This window comes from Girardinichthys multiradiatus, chromosome 5 (genome assembly GCF_021462225.1).
Source record: "Girardinichthys multiradiatus isolate DD_20200921_A chromosome 5, DD_fGirMul_XY1, whole genome shotgun sequence".
In the NCBI taxonomy this organism is placed as follows: domain Eukaryota; kingdom Metazoa; phylum Chordata; class Actinopteri; order Cyprinodontiformes; family Goodeidae; genus Girardinichthys; species Girardinichthys multiradiatus.
Window position 1 is genome coordinate 27,119,396 of NC_061798.1, and position 17,157 is coordinate 27,136,552.

At 40.1% G+C, this 17,157-nt stretch overlaps 1 protein-coding gene across 2 annotated transcripts; it reads right to left on the reverse strand.

Annotated features, from left to right (window-relative positions):
- Nucleotides 1-1,054: 1,054 nt before the first annotated feature.
- Nucleotides 1,055-14,014, reverse strand: nfil3-5 (nuclear factor, interleukin 3 regulated, member 5). Of its 2 annotated transcripts, none has more exons than XM_047366080.1 (2): nucleotides 13,509-14,014; nucleotides 1,055-6,295 (listed from the first exon to the last, which is right to left on the reverse strand). In XM_047366080.1, the coding sequence occupies exon 2, from the start codon at nucleotides 5,738-5,740 to the stop codon at nucleotides 3,896-3,898; it is 1,845 nt and encodes a 614-aa protein (XP_047222036.1). In that variant the 5' UTR covers nucleotides 5,741-6,295; nucleotides 13,509-14,014; the 3' UTR covers nucleotides 1,055-3,895. The 2 variants fall into 2 exon arrangements, with proteins under 2 accessions (XP_047222036.1, XP_047222037.1); XM_047366081.1 differs by lacking the exon at nucleotides 13,509-14,014 and adding an exon at nucleotides 9,136-9,473.
- Between the last annotated feature and the right edge of the window lie 3,143 nt (nucleotides 14,015-17,157).

The window sequence follows — 17,157 nt, forward strand, 5'->3', positions numbered from 1 at the left end:
GCATAAAGCTACTTAACTACAATTAAAGATCACCTACACCTACTTACGTCATGGTAGAGGTATTTCCTGCTAGATGTGGAACAAATCAGCCAAGTAAAACACTCACACTTAACCTTGACAGGGTTCAAGGTATGTGGCATTCAAATCATTTCAGTGTTTCCAATTGTCACTGGATATGTGAGTTAGTGATGTAAAACTGTAGCAGAGTATTAAATTCTTGTTAGTTTTTGACATGTGCATCTAATAAAGTTGGTTAACTTCTTTTGGAGACAAACTTAAAACTGAAGGACTGTTTGTTAAAATTATCTGATAATGACTGCCTTCCAGAGATCACCAAGGTGATAGTGGTGGTGGTGGGCTGGGGGTGTTTTTTCAAATGTAATCAATATTTTAGTTCACATGGAAAGAGAACTTTGGACCACTCAACAACAGTCCAGTCCTTTTTTCCTTAGCCCAGGTAAAACACTTCTTCCATTGTGTTTGGTTCAGGAGTTTTTAAAACAAGGAATGTGTTTTGGATATGTGTGGATGTGGTGACTCTTGATGCACTGATGCCAAGCTGAGTCCACATCTCGCCTAAACTGTTTTATTTCCCTCCAGGTCCTGTTAATGGTGCAGTTATCACTGTTGCTGGAGCACCTTTATCTACCACACTTTTTCCTTCCATTCAACTTTCCACATTGCACACAGCACGCTGTGAAAAGCTAGTTTGTTTAGCAATGATCTTTTGTGACTTTGTGAAGGGTATCAGTGATTGTCTACAGGCAAGTGTCAACAGTGTAACCTATAATTGTGTAATCCATAATATATTTATGTATGAAATTTTCTATTAGCTGCAATCCATAATCATCAAAACTAACTAATAAATATCTGCAATATATCATTGTGAAATTAATCTGTAGAAAATATTAGTTTCAATTGAAACTCAATTACAGAAATGTTTAAAATCATTGAGATCCACATGAGTATCATTGGATTTATGCAACTTCTGTACATGTGTCACTTTTAATAAAGCATTCTTTAAGACAGACTCAAAAAGGTCAAAGGAGACTAATCAATTCAACAACCTTTAATATTTTCCCCCATTTTGAATGTTTCACAATTAAAACTGAGTGTTTTCTCTTGTAGCCATTTGCATATCAACGTGAATTATATCAGTACATAATTACTTCTGGACAAGTTGGGTTTTTTTCCATTTTCAGGAAGCCTTTAGGCGAAAGACAAAGATTATACAGTAACACAGAATACAAATGGTAACTGCAGTAAAGGGTAGCAATGGGTAAATACACAACACAACAAGGAAGAGCTTAGAGCATAATGAAACAAGTGGCTGACAAATAATACACACATAACAATAGAATAGAAAATGACAATATTGATAAAATATTAATAAAAATAATAAGGACAGCAGTATACAAGATAGAGACAACTTTACATTTATACATAGTGGCCAGAGGCAGGCACCAGGAAGTAAAACAGTTTAAATACTGTATCAACTACTGCAGCTACTATAGCTAAAACAAATCAGTGCGAAGTTGTGAGGGGTCTAAGACATTGGCCAACATGCGGACAAGAAACAACACAGTAAAGAGGCACCTTATCCAAAAGAGAGCAGCTCTGCTGGTTGTGACTGGAGAGATGTTTTATTGATTCAATGAATTTTGCTGAATGAATGACTAACAAGTCTTGTGCTTGTCAGGTTCTGTAAAGGCCATGTGGGACTACATTGCCTTAACTGATATGGACACAACTGGTCAAAGAGCGCACATGGTCTGAGCATGGATCCCATTGTGAACCTGTGTTCGAAATGTCTACTCGTTCACTTATTCTCAATATCGTGTTCGCCATATAAAGCTCTAAGTAATGATGCACCAATAAATCAACAAATTAACAGGTTTCCCCCGACTGATTCTGACACAAGTTGTGTAGATTCATTAAATACATCAAAACTTAAAGTTCCCACTTTTTAGTATGTAAGCATATTAACAAACATGTTTTTTCTTTGATACACTTTGTTTTTGAGTTTGGTAAAGCAAGTTGAAATCTGATTGGTGCATCTCTAAAACTAAGAATTAGGGTTTGCAGGTATTTCTTCCAGTTTGAAAACTCCTCAATTATTGTCCAGGGTACTTCATAACTGTATGCAATGTTAAACAAACACCTAAAGGGAAAACCAAAAAGCACCCCCAAATTTGAGATGATGGACAGCATGAGATGATGTTGTGGCTGAAAACACATAATTAACATAACCTGCATTTATAATACAGACATTAAACGTCATGATACAAATTTGTTTTCACACGGTTTTATAATGTATCCACTCAAGCAGCATTAAGAATGCAACTTTCAATATAAAAAAATTGGAACACTACACATGGAAAGCTATTAAATACCTAAAAACTGTTTTTAAAATTGTAGTATGTGTGCAAATAAATAAGCAAGCATATGGTTAAAATGGGACTCACATTTTATGTTCTTACATATATTTACAACTTATCTTTGACATCTTTACCTTCTTGTTTTGCTTTAAAATTTGAGAGGTACTTCAACTAAGACTGAAAGGGAATTGGTAGAATTAGACATTTTCAGTCTTAGAATTGCAATTATTAGCATGCTAATGCAAACACTAATGCTAACATTAGGATGCTAACACCATACTATGTTTACTTTGCTATTACTAACATTATCAACTCTACTATGTATAAATGTAAGCAAATGCTAACACTAGTACTAATTTTAGCATGCCAAAGCTAACATTAGCACGCTAGCAGAAAACAAAGGTTAGCGCGCTAATGCTAACCTTACCATGCAAGGTAAATTCTGTCCCTAGTTCTGTGGTCTATTTTAATTGACATTATCATCACATGACATAACATCACATGACACAAATTTCTAGTGAACCACATACTTAAATGAAAGCTTAAAGTTGGAATTTCCAACCCACTACAAAGATGGATGGCTTATTTATAGTGAACGAGTGGACAATCTGAACACAGCCTGAGAAAACTGTACCGGTCTTCTTTTTTATGAGTAGTAGCTCACAGTTTTAGTAAAAGAAAGTTTTTGAGGCATTAATGAGATTAAAAAAACAGGGCTGTACAAGGTTTTTCAAAACAACACGCATCATTTGTAAGTCTACATTTTTCTCCTCCCACTGCTTTTATTCATTTTTTTGTTGTTTTTGCCACATTTTTTTTTCTTAAAATATATATTTGATATCTGCAAATTTATTTCACAGTAATATACAATCTAAGTGCCTTTGGGAGTGAAGGGGACTTGTGTGCTGATGGTTATTAAAATCCAGTTCGGTTGAACGGGCTAAGTGTGATATAAGAAGGTCAAATGTACGTGTGTGTCTGGGGGGGGTGGGGGGGGGGGGACGATTGCCAAAAAGGGAGAAGGTAAAGGAAATATGCGTATCTTTGGTAAAAGGAATGCTCCCATAATGCCGCAATGCAGACTAGCCAATAAGGCAATTTATAAAAATGAAAAATAAATTTTTCCTTAAGGGAAATGTCACAAAGTCCAACTCTGAAGTTTCAGCTATCCCTCCTGTATCTGTTATTTTAATTCTGAGGGATCTTTGGGAGGTAGGAGAGAGTATAGGAAGGGGTTACGGGTGACACAGTGAATTTGATGGTGAAATATGAAAGAAAACTTCACTATCTGGCTGTGAAAAATTCTCCTTCACACCATGCTCTGGGCGAAGCTCCTCTAGAGCTTGGATCTGGGATTTCGCATATCCTGATACGTTTTCACGCAGTACTAAATACACCTCACACAGATCACTGCCTTGTTTTCTGTCCTGCAAAGTGCCGGTGTGAGTTGTAGCTGTCTATGTTCAGCAGATGACAGAGAGGTGACAGGAAAATACGTAAACTGCTTATGTTTGTTCTTAATCTCGCCTCTTATTCCGTCCACTCCTTCCACCACCAGATCCCTTTTTCCCTCCATCCTTTTTACCCTCTCCCCTGTTATTCACCTCAGGCTTGACTTCTTCCACATACTCAGTCTGAGTATCTTTTCCCTCTCCGTTGGATTGGCCATTGGCAGGGTTGCTGGGTAGAGCTAAGTAGGGGTGCTGGGGCAGAGTGGGGGAAGGGGACATAGAGTTGGAGACCAGTCCCTCCACCTGAGCTCCAGCTGCCCCATTGGACAGGGCTCTGTACTTGAGACGGAGCTTGTGGGGCAGGGCAGTGGCTTTGACCTCGGCTTGGTATTCGCCATGCAAACCGCCAGCTCCCTCTGTCTTCTGGTGGTAGCTGCTGATATCTGAGGAGGATGATGAGGGGGATTCGTCATCGGTGGAGCCTTCTTTGTCAGAGCTCCGAGGGTCTCCATCGCTTGAGGAGGTGTCTTTAGCAGAGGAGTTCTCCTGATAAAAACCATTAGGTCGAGGCCCTCCTTCGTAAGTGAGCACAGGGGGTTCTTCATCCAGTGTGCCGAGGTAGCCATTGTGCTGTATGAAGGACTTGCTTTCCTCACTGCTAATAAGCTCAGGGGCAAAGGAGTTCTGGTAACTTGCACTGTGCTGAGGACGGTTCTCCTGAGCCTGGTAGCTGTAGCAGGGGAGGTTGTCATGTGGCAGTTGGGCACTGTGATTGTACCTTTGCTGAAGCTCCTCTGAGGACTCATTGCTGTATTCATACTGAGGTGAGTCCATGGTCTTTGTCCTCTCTAGCTTCTCTGCAACCTCAGAGATGCTTACTGAACAGTCAGAGAACTCTGAGGGCAAGTTGTGCTGGATGTGCTGTGGTGGTCTGTTCTGGTGGGACTGCTGGTTTTCCAGCTTCTGGTTCTCCATGGGATAACAGCCACTGCTGGAACGGTACAAGATGACGCTCCTCTGTGCAGAGGTGGCCTGTGGAGCATGACCAGTGGTCTCCATGTGGCACTGCTGCTGCTCCTGCTGATGATGCTGGTAGTCTCTGGCAGTTTCAGCTAATGTGGTGTTTTGCTGGTGAGGTGAAACCAGAGTGTTGTTGCCATGGTAAGCTCCATTTGGTATCCCATTGGTGATTCCATTTGGAATCCTGTTGCTTTCCACTCCACCCATCTCCATGCCTAAGGGTTCTTTCTTTATGTTGTAGCTGATGGGTTCAGGGCTATCTCTGGAAGAACCATCAGACATATCAGACACAGAGCCCAGAGGTGAGTACTTGTGGAGCATGGTATGGCGTTCACTCCGGCTGGACTGTTCAGCTTCAGAGGAGTCAGAATTCAGCATCACTTGGGACGCACTGGAGTAGCCGCTGCTCGAGTGGTAGGTGTTACTGTTAGGGGTCCCATTGGTGCTGCTCCCAATGCTACCTGGGCTACCATCACCGGCACTGTTGGTGATCTGCTGACTTTTCTCCATGTAGGAGGATGCACTGATAAGACCAAAGCGCAGCTTGAGCTGAAGGAGTTCAGTCTTCAGACGAACGTTCTCCTCATTTAGTGCCATGACGCGATTCTCCAGCACCATATCATTGAGGCGACGCTTCTCCCTTGAACGCTTGGCCGCCTCATTGTTCTTCCTCCGTTTTTCCCAATATGAGGCATCTTTCTTCTCATCAGAAATGAACTCTCGCTTGCGACGTGAGGACACGTTTGTTTTGGAGCCTTTGGGCTGGCGGCTGGTCTGCGCTGAACCTTCAGGACTGGGGGAAGGAACGCTACCATTGTAGGGCGAAAATGTTTCAGCTTCCATCATGCTGTTGTTGGTGTTGGATGGGATAATTAGACTGAGACTTTCCATTTTTTCCCAACTGGGGGCCAAAATATGACCCTATTGAAGGGGAAAAGGTGGATGTAAAAGAAGCAAAGGTTAAATGAGCCTTCTAATTTGTTGGTATGATGTTTGACCTATGTCGCTGGATCAGTAAAAACTTCTGGATGAGGTATTTGTGCTTGTTGAGAGAACTGCCTCATTGATTTCTCTTACTTATCCTCTAAGGTCAAAAATTTCAAGTGTCCAAATTAGCCAAAAAGATTAAAAAGAGGTGGAACTCAACAAAAACTTCAGACATTGAAGTAGTGTTCTGAAAAATAAAAGGGGAAAACAGCAAACAAGGTTGAGGGTTGATTGTAGTGATTTTAAAGCTGATTCTTCAAATAGTTCAAAGCTCCCTGGAGTCTTGCAGGAGGTGACTTTGAGTTTATCAGCCTCTTCGTCAGTCTTCAGCAGAGCCGTGGAGTTTTTCAGGTCGCCGCTCTGATTCTCACTGTGTCTTACGTAGGATGTAGGTCAGTACGTCTTCTCCAGGGCTCTTTGAGAACTCAGCTTTCGAGATGTCCCCCTCTAACTGGGTTACTAAGGCAGCAGAAAAGAGAGGAAGGAAACAAATGAGAGAAAAAAGTTAGATTAGCAACAGAAGTAAAACAGTCTGATGTGACATTTATTTGAAAAAACGGAGATTATATGTGTTAGCTGTAGCACAGGCTGCTTATTGTGCTTCATTGAGTAAATAAATTGGATTTTTTATTAATGATTTAAGAGATTAAGAGAATGTATGTGGAACACACACAAAAATAGTTGAGACTGTGGTTAAATGTGTAAACAGTGCTGCATCTGCAAAACTCTGTTCATGACTCGGAGTGAAATTGGCTGTCCTAGTGCAAGCTCTGCAGAGACGAACTAATAAAGAGCTGAGGGAGGACTGACTTTTGTAGTGCTGATGGTTTTGTATGGTGCATGAAAAGAGAAACATCTTCTGATTTTTGGCCTGGAGGAGGTTCTATCACAACAATAACAACAACAACAACATCTCAGTTTCTCTGGTAGACATTGCAGTTTCCAAAATTACACACCACAAACTGAGCTTCCTCGTGTCATCTCAACTTTGCAGCTAAACAGGAAGCCTTTACCACCCATCATGTGTTGCCCCATAAAACAAAAAAAAAAAAAAGCAGCACTAACGGATGTTGGCAGCTTGTGTTATGTAACAGCAAGATCTGCTCTGGTTCCTTCAGTTCTCTTGCTGCACAAGGTCTTATGGAGCAATTAATTACACATCACAGCACTGAGCCCTGCAGTGCCTCATAAGCATGAAAACACCCTTTTATGGCATGGAGAGTGAACGTAATCTAGGTCAATGTGCCTCTGATAACAATCAGTGTGGCTTTGCTTTTTATTTACTTCACTGGAATTATAATGGAGCCTAAATGAGACATTTTAGCATAGGGGATGCTTTTGCAACGATAGCCTCTCAAAACATATTTAAGAGAACGAAATTTTATTCACTGGGAAATTGGATTCAGTGGAGCCTAATTTCAACTAAATGGACACAAGCTAAAAAAAGAACCACATTTATACATGAGACCTCCTTAAAGCTTTTAAAGAAATCAAATATTAAGTCCAAAAACAGTGTTATCGCTGTTTTGTTTCCATGCTTTCAGAAGAACTCATGACAAAGGCAGAGATACACCAGTCAATTGTCCAGAGATTGGAATCGGGCGATTTTCCCACAATCAGGTCTCAGCCATAATTTGCAGATAAAAAACTAAATATGTTTTTTCCCTGTTCATCAAATGTATAAAATGAAGGAACTAGCACAATTATGAGTCTGTGAACACATCAACCAAAAGGATGTGCTTTCCAGCATTTTTTTTAGAGAAATCAGTGCATCAGTGGGAATAATGTTTTTATTCCTTGATTTTAGGCCAGATTCAAAACTACTATCTCTATCAAAGAGCCCGCAGCACATTTATCCTCTTTTATGTTTTATTGTCCTGCTACTGTCATACTGTTTCATATCTTGCCATGTATGCTAGAACATCAAAAAAACGTGTCACACAAGTCTGAAGAAATGAAGCGTGTTCTCAGTGGTTAACTTTGTCGGAATAAGGTCCATCACTGTTGCCATGACGCCCCCTTATTGTAGCTTTTTTCCATATGTAACGAAAAACTGACCATCTTGGAAATAAAACTGAAATTCTCTGAGTGGCCCTGAGTGGCCAATAATTATAAGTCAAATTAATCACAAAGTAGGCCATGCTGTCAGTGTCCTTTCAGTTACAAGCATCCAGCATAATGTGGTGAGTAGATTTTCATCAAAGCAGGACAAGTGTTTGCATGATGTAGCCTAAGATTAGGTAAAGTTATTGGGTCATTGCGAGGGTATCTGAGTATCTGTTGCCTCAGTTCTGTGTGATAGTGTGATGGTGTATAAGACAGAATAATCGGAAACTAGGAGATTGGTACTGGCCAGGAACAGCCTGATCAGTGGATTTCTAGACAAATGTTTTTGTGTGCTACAATACACAACCTTGGTTAACCCCTTTTAGACTCTTGTCACAAATTAATCATAAACATCTTCCTATCTTAATGCAGCCTGATGCAGATTCCACACATAAAGGATCACATTGCAAGGACCACATCTAGTGGTTGAGGTTGTGTCCAATTATGACTAATTTAGTTGATTTGCTCAATTTTTTGCATACCTATTGTATGTGGAATGTGGAATTTAACCATCTCTACTTAATTTAGAATTAGTTTGAAAGCAAAAACACCAATAATTTATTTTTTATATACCTGTTTAATAAATTCAGACAGAAAGAGGTTAAATTTATTGTGAGCTCTTATGTAACTGTAAGGTTTACAGAAATTTTTTAAATTTTGTTGAAGACACAGCAAGCACCTACAAGTCTTTGCAGTCTCTCCAGGCAAAGAGAGCAAATAGAGCTGAACAAAGAATCTCCCAGAACCACACCTGTTACCCAAATAGTGACGACATGTGGGTCAGAATTGCAGTCCTTCGCTCGGCCTGCGTGAATATCAGGAAGACATGTACCTGCGATACTATTGCAAATGTGGCAATAACTATATTGATTACAAATAACCCACATTTCCCAGAATGTTGTATGTCTTTTTCTTGATTAAAATATTCTTAGCACTCTTTGAGCTTTAGCATCTCAGTTGCTAAAGAAATTAGATCAAGTGAGGTCACTGAAGGTGGTGCAAGTCTGTTCCACACGCCAAATATAATATTAGCATGTAAAAAATGCATTCATGCATTTGAAATATGATATCCCACCAAACAGTGCATCCAAGCAGTATCATCTCAATATTGGAGGATGTGTTTGGATATACTGTGCAGCCTTTCAGCAAAACCTAGTTAGTAAAAACAAAACTGACTAAAATACATTGCTCACCTTTTTTTAGAACTGCAGATTCCACAACACATAAGTGCGTTAAAGTAATTAATGTCTTTCAGGCTTTCTCAGCTTATTCCAGAGTCAGTGACCCTGTTACATAACCCCGATTTATTAAGAATAAAACCCACATTGTGTCCTTGAACAGCCTAATACCTTAAACAGCTCTGAATAAAAAGCTGTGTATTTGCCTCGCTGAAACTTAGAAGTGTCCTTTATACGCTCTGCATGCAACACAAAGAAATCTGAACCGAGTAGCACAAAACGATGTGGAAAAATGTAGGCTGAAAGCCTCCGCCCTCCCTGATGTTGGATAATTTTCATTAAGAGGGAGGAGAGAGGCAGCGAGAAAACAAAGGCAGGCGGGAAGAAAGCACGCACACGTCTCTGCTCTGTCCCACTGACCTAGAAATAACGCAAAGCAGTAAACACTCCTCCTGTCTTTGACGGTGCGCCACTAAATAGGTCAGTGGGACTGCAAGGGAGGGGAGAAGCAGGAGAGTATTGGAGTGTACACTAAAAATAGTGAAAGAGGTAAGGGGGGGGGGACGCAGAGGGAGAGAGAGGGGGAGATCTGGTGACAGAAGGAATTCAGTTAGCGGACATGAGAGGAATTTTACAGACTCTGCTGCAGCAGGATGAAACAAGATGCACTCAAACACGTCATCGTCTTCGACATAACGTGGATTTTTTTTTCTTTATGCAACACCAACTCCTGATCACTGGAGAGTACATTACACCTTTCCTCAGCACATTACAACAGAAATCCAAGGCAGATGGGGAAATTATAACCAGAGATAGCGCAACAGCATTGACGTCATGGCACACACCCATCTCTGCAGCCAAATGCACTCCCAGGCTCCCTCTCAGGACTGCCCGGGGAGGGGCTGCCGTTGTTGCTCCTCGCCTACGTGCTCTGAATTTTCTCCTGGTGAGGAGCAAAGCTTGTGTAACGCATTCATATTGCAACGTAGCAGATGCTACAGGTTTACAGGCTGACCTCAGATACCTCAGCGTAGCTATGTAGACTCAGGAGATAAGAGCTCAGGCATGGCGCATTGTGTAATTTGCCCTTTGTTCTGCTAAAAACAGTGATTCGCTGTGATCTGTATTCTGTGTGTTTTCACAGAGGAACCCCCCGAATGTAGTTCACAGCCACTTGCCACTTGGTGGAGGAATGCTTCACCTCTGACCCTCTCCAAGGCAAGCATGAGTAAAAACGCACAACGTTCTTTTCCCCCTCCTCCATGCTTAAAACGATCCAACACCACACACGTGGAGGAGGCCCCAGTTCGGAGTCTTCATTTTTTGTTTGCCCCACTTCTTTTGTGTCAAACAAAACTAAGAGACAAAACTTCCCTGACAGAGACTAAGGTGGTTATGACAATGTGCCATTCAAGAGCTGCCGATATGTAATTGGAAACACTGCCAACAAAGCAAAAGGTGCAGATTTTTAAAGCATTTTCTTAATAAGCTCAATTGGATTTCAAATAAAGATATAGAACATGGGATGCAACAGGAACTGCATCTCTAATCTTGTGCCTTTCAGAGCCTCAGCCAAATCCGCAGAAAAGTAGTCCAGTCCTTGCCCTGCGAACCTTATGTCTGTCCTCCTCACCCAGATTCAGGTCTGACCTACATTCGGAGAGCTGGCTTGGACAGAGTGAGCAATGCACCCACTGTGAAACCAGACCGACTGGCAGCAGCCAGATTCACCAGTGCTCCGCCTGTCCTAGCCAGACAGGGGTTTCCAATTCATTGCATCACAAGCCTGGACTCTCTGCTGCTAACTTTACAACAAACCAACACCAAGATCTTATTGAGATCTGCTGCAAAACAGGAAAGGGGCACAAGAAAAGCTGCATCTGGTTCACCCTGTTGCTATATGTTTTCTGGTGGATTAACAGAGGTAATCAGGTTAAAAATAGCACCAGCAGACAGTGAGCAGCTGTGTTACATCACCGCATTTTGTAAAAACACAGCTCCCACTGTGAAGATTGACTCTGTTTCTGCTATGGAAATTAAAAACTAAATATGTCGGGTGTGTGCAGAACTCAACAGGGTTCCTAAAACTTTACCATACTTTTCCACGCTAAAATATTATCACTTTATTGCACTTTTATAAACAGCCTGGACATTTGAATACAGAACATTTACCTACTAGGGTTTTTATAATGTGCATGTTTAGTCATGTGAAGTGTGGTAAAAGGCTGTTCCCTTCCTTTTTTCAGGTCAACAAACGTAGCTCAGCTCCATTTTAAAATCTCTAAAACTTAAAAACTTTGGACTGAAAAATTTATCATTCTACATTAAATACAGATGATTTACAGATTTGGCATCTAAACCGGACCTTTTTTTAAAACCCGATCTAATTGGGTCTAGAAGTTAACAAAACACTGTCAACTTGCCTTTTTAAATTATATTTTTTTATTTTAATGAGTTTGCATTCATCTGTAGTTCCATTAATTCAAAACCCAATAAGATTAGCAAGTCTAACATTATGTCAAGTATTATAAATAGGTGCAAATAAGCTGTTCATTTTCCACTTGTCTGAAAACTCAAACATTTTTCTATACTCTGCCTTTTTTTTATACCTATCCAGACTTATAAATAATAAAAACCGAATGTAATACTTTTTTAAGACTTTTTGATACTGTGTAGAAACAATGAGTCTGTTACTGGCCTCTGTCTCCCAGCAGCGACCTGCTGCTTATTGCTTTTCCCTGCAGTGCGCTGCTGGTTATGTCATCCTTTGACTCTCCTTAAAGAAAAACTGTGGGCTTCAGTAAACAACCTATAAACCGTCATCAAAAAGGACAACCAACTGATCCACATATTTGAACAAAACTAAACAAATTTGAACAAAACTAAAGCATTACTTGTAAAGTAGGGGGGGTATACCTTTTTTAAAATAGCTACTGTTTCGAAAGCACAAAGCTTTTCATTGAATACTGTTCTTATAGTCTAAAGTCTTTATTTTTTTTGAGAAATTAGAAAGTACAGGAGTGATGAACGTTTTTTTGGTTTTTTTCCGGCTTGTAGGCATGCTCTCCCCCTCCCTCCTAACATATTCCTGCGCACTGCCAGTCAACTGGCTAAAAGATTGATGCTTCACATTTCCCAATGGATATTTGGGAACATTTTTTGTCAAAAAAATAGGGACAGTCAAAACGGGGAAACTACAGGAGCGCAACCTATTATTTTTATTAAGATAATGCTGTGTTGAAACTAGTTAGTGAGCTACAAGCGGCATATTTGTGGCTACCAGAGCAGATAGTTTGACTAAACAATCAGCTTGAGTCACTTTAGAAAAGCTCTGATATTCTGTGCAATAGGCCCTTTATTTTAAACTATTATGTTAATATTTCACCTTCTTTTTTACACATTCAATTGGAAGATATTTTTTTAAAAAAAGGCTAGGTTTAAGTATAAGATTAGTTGTTCCTACCCAATTAGATGACAAAATTTTACACAAATTTACTTAGATTTAAACCTGCTAAATTTAGTGAGACTTAATTGTATATTATTACCTAAGTCAGTGTACCAGAATAAAAATAAAAACCCAAATGTTTATGACTGTAACAATAATTAAGCTTCACTATTTTAGCAGCGATATGAATAGCTGTTGGTTTTTCTGTTTTCAAAGAAAATCATCAAATTATGGAAATGTTTGTGTAAAGCCGCATTTTTCCTCAAGGTTATCAATGTCTCCCTAATGCCTACTGCACAACAATTCAAAATGCTACTAAAACAGGTTGTTTATCATACACAAGAATAAATATTTCCAACAAATGTATGTTTTTACTGAAGATGTTCCATATATAACACATTTTGAATTAAACTGAACCCAAACAGGCTCTGTTTGCATGAACTAAAGAGATAAATTAATAACGCAGTAGTTGTTTAATAGGCAGCAAAAACGTAAGAAAAGCAGCATGCCACGTGTAAGACTTATTATAGTGAGAGTATTAAGCGGACAACAGAGCCCAGCAGCTGTCCCTGTTCACTGCAACACACCGCCATGAGGGTTTGTACCTCGCCTTGACATTGACCACATATGCGCCCCTGTCTGAAGCCAATAAAGAAAAATACAGAGAGAAAATTTAAAAACCGTGTCCAGCTTGGCTCCCCTGCGAGTCGTGTGTTACGTGACCGAAAAGGAAAGGCGCAAACGCCTGAAAGTCACGCACAGACGCGGGATCAAACCGGCGGAGCAGCGAGTCGCCATGTGAACAATACCCGGCCATGCGCATCCCGTCCCCCCGTCGGTGAAACGGCTTTATATGAGGCCACAGTAGGTTTAAAACACCCACACAGACACGCAGGGAAAGAAGGGAGTCCACGAAGCAGTCCACAGCTCAGTCAAAACATACCTTTCAGCGTCCCGGAGGAGCAACAGCAGCAGCAGGGAAAAAAAAAACCTTCAGGCTTCCCCCGACACAAAAGCTGTCTCGCTCCCGCTTCCTCCTTCCCGTATTGTCCCTTCAGAGGAGGAAACCTCCAGGAGCGGAAAAAAAAAAAGAGAGAGGAACTGTGAAATAAAACTAAGTTTGAGCGAGTGGCGCCGCTCGGCTCGGTGACGGATGAGTCACTGGCTCGGCTGGATGCTGTTCCTGTCCTTTTTGGCTCGGGCTGCCTGCGCGTCGGCTGTGCGCTGCCGGACACTTTGCTCCAGTTTCTCCGGCTCCGCTGCTACAGATATGTGTTAGTAGGTCAGCGGTTGCATAACAGCTCTTAGGCTGCCGAGTCACGTTTTTTTTCGGTCCTTCTTGTCTCTCTCCGCAGGAGCACTACTGGCCCCTGTCTTTTTGTTCCAATCTGCAACCCATCTCTGCTCGGCTCCTCCACTTGCGGGAGTGGTTCATTTTATAAAACGGGTGTGGATGTGTAATAACACCTGGATCTTTGTGTTGTTTTTAAAGCATGTCCAATGCAATTAATGTGAATGCAGGATTTCTCCTCGAATGAAGACAAAAATAGCTCTTGTAAGAGCTGTGAAGACTTTTTGCTAATCATTTAGGAACCTAAAATGTTTGTAAAATCTTAGTACACCAAAAATGGCTAAGAAATGTTTATATATTACACTACCAGAGTTGAAATGTCAGATCTAGTACCTATAATTATTTGTTTAGAGTGTTTTCTAATGTATTATTTGTAATCATTTAGGTAATGATTCATTTTTCGACTATTTTTTCAATTAATAATCGGCTAGCAAAAGATGCTTGATAGGAGATATTTTACAGAATTTGAACCAGGTGAAGCTAAAGCTGTGCAAAATGTGGACTTCTGGATAGCATATATTTATGAACAAAGAAGGTTTTTCAGCTTTAATGCAAAATGTTTATATATTTGAACAAATGTGGCCTAATTATTGCTCTGAGTGGGTTGTTCTTTCAGCAAATGGTATGTTTCAGATTCTGTATACTCCAGTTATCTATTATTCAATTACCAAATTAGTTGACAATTATTTTAATAATCGATTAATTACGATTAATCCGATGAATTGTTTCAGCCCTTTTGGTAAATCAATGATCATTAGCCAGTCATTTATTTGTTTGTGTAATGAACAGTCTTCCTCTTCCTGTTAAAACTTTGGCTGACTTTGTAATAAACTAAACTCAAATAACCCTCATTAATCAATGGATGTACAGGAACTCATGTAAAATACAGGAAACGGTGGTTAAATTGAAACAATATTTAAAATCAAACCTGAGGATTTAAATATACAATACTATCTTATGCTTCTCATAACTATAAACTAGTCTCTCATAGTTTTCTTTCTAAATTTTCAAACCTGTTTATATGCCACCTGCAACTCTTACAAGAGAACCTAGTTGTTTACAACAACCTTTTATAAAGATATATAACCTTTTTTTTGACAGCCTGACATAAAACGGACTTAACTTGACCTTTTTTAGGTCAGTTAGAATTGCCAAATGACATCTATTTGCTAAATGCAAGAAGAAGAAGAGATTCTTTTGATGCTTTCAACAAATTCTGAATTTAACATGAAATAAAATTAGTATGCCTTTAAACAATATGGGAAAGCTGAAATAGGGCTTGAGCTAACCGAGGCACACCTGTGGATCTATTTGAAGGCAAACACATTTCTTCCTTGTGTGACGTCACAAGAAAATCAAACGAAATCAGCCAAGATTTCTGGTCTTCCACAACTCTGATTTATTCTTGAGTATAAATTTCCAGACACCCGAAGGTGCCACGTTTATCTGTTCAAACAATAATACACAAACATAAACAACATGGGAATGCCCAGCTGTCCCGCTGTCCTGCTAATGTGTTTTGGTGTGTATCAAACCCAGAGCAAACCACAGATCTTGTGAAGATGCTGGCTGAAGTTGGTGAGATGGTGTTATTATCAACAGTGAAACAACTCAATGGCCTGAAAGGCAAGCCAGTGAAGGAGAAGCCATTTATCCATAAGCAACATGATAAACCAGACAAGAATTTGTATATGTACTCAGTCACAAAGTCCTTGACGTTTGCAGACATGTCCTGTTGGCTAATGAAAGTAAAATTGGAGTTTGGCAATAATGACCATCGTAATGACCATTACATTTAGAGGGAAAGGTTGGGCTCTTCAGGCCCAACTATGAAGTACGAGTGTGGCAGCATCCTATTATGGAGGTGTGCTCCTGCATGAGGGTCTGGTGCTGAAATAACTTTACTTTTAAATTCTGAGGCAACAGTTAAAGACATGGGCCTGGATGCTAACGTCTTCCAAATGGACAATGATCCTTAGCTGTCCTTAGCATAGAAATTAGTTACTGATCTGCTCCTCTTTATTCAGACTGATCGTGGCTCAATGACTAATGAGAACACAGACTCAGCTGTACAGTCAGTTAATGTGATAAAACGTTAATATTCCTAACATTTAGTTTTATATTGCACAAACATTTAAACATGGATTATATGTAGATGATATTAGTTACAAAGTTGCTGAAGGACAACAAAGTCAATGCTTTGGAGATGCCTACACAAAGCCCTGATCTCAGTCCCACAAAAGAGTTGTGATCAGAGCAGTGAGCCGGCTGGCCTACAAACCTGACTGAGTTACACGTCTTCTGCCTGAAGGAATTGGTCACAATGACAGCAAACTATTGTAAGAAGCTTATGGAAGGAAACCCAAAATGTTTGACCCAAGTCATGCAGTTAAAAAGGCTGTTTCACCAAATAGTAAGATGCATACCTCTGAATATAAAAGTTTGAGACTTCTAAAGAAAACCTCTCTCCTCTTGTATTATTATTTTTGCTGCACACAGAGCTGCAAGTGTTTTAGGTTATGCGTCTTTTCTCATCTAATAAGTTAATTTTATGCCCATTCTTTTTCGCAGAATAGCCCAGATTGAGATAACTCGTGAAAATCAATTTTACAAGTCTTGACACAACTTCTTAATTGGTTAAAGTCTGGACTTTGACTTGGCCATTCCCACAGATAAATGTGCTTTTATTAGAACTACGTTATCATAGCTCTGACTGTATGTTCAAGACCATTGTCCTGCTGCAAGGTGAATCTCCAACCTTCTCTCAAGGTTACATTCCTTTTTCTTGTCTTTCAACACAAGTAGCCTTTTTTTTTGTCATGTTTCGAAAGTAGGCAGACAGCAAGTGGGGTGGAGGGAGAGGTCAAACATGCAGCTCAGGTCTTCGAGCTCAGGACTCAAACCCAGGTCTGAAGCCTCTGTATATGGGTTGTGCACTCTGCTGCTACGCCATTTCCTTTGTCTTATCAACTTGGTCCAGCTTCCCTGTCCCTGCTAAAAAAATATTCCATCAGCATCATGCTGCCACCACCATGTTGCACTATGGGGAATAATTTGTTTAGGATGTGCGACATTTGTTTTCTGTGTCACATTTCATTTGATCATTACCTCTTTGGTGCGGAAATCCTGAGCTGATCTGCTCCTCTTTATTCAGACTGATCGTGGCTCAATGACTAATGAGAACACAGATTCAGCTGTACAGTCAGTTAATGTGATAAAACGTTAATATTCCTAACATTTA

Bases quoted from the DNA above. Each gene is read 5' to 3' on its own strand.
- nfil3-5 (XM_047366080.1), bottom strand. From the start codon at position 5,740: ATGGAAAGTCTCAGTCTAATTATCCCATCCAACACCAACAACAGCATG.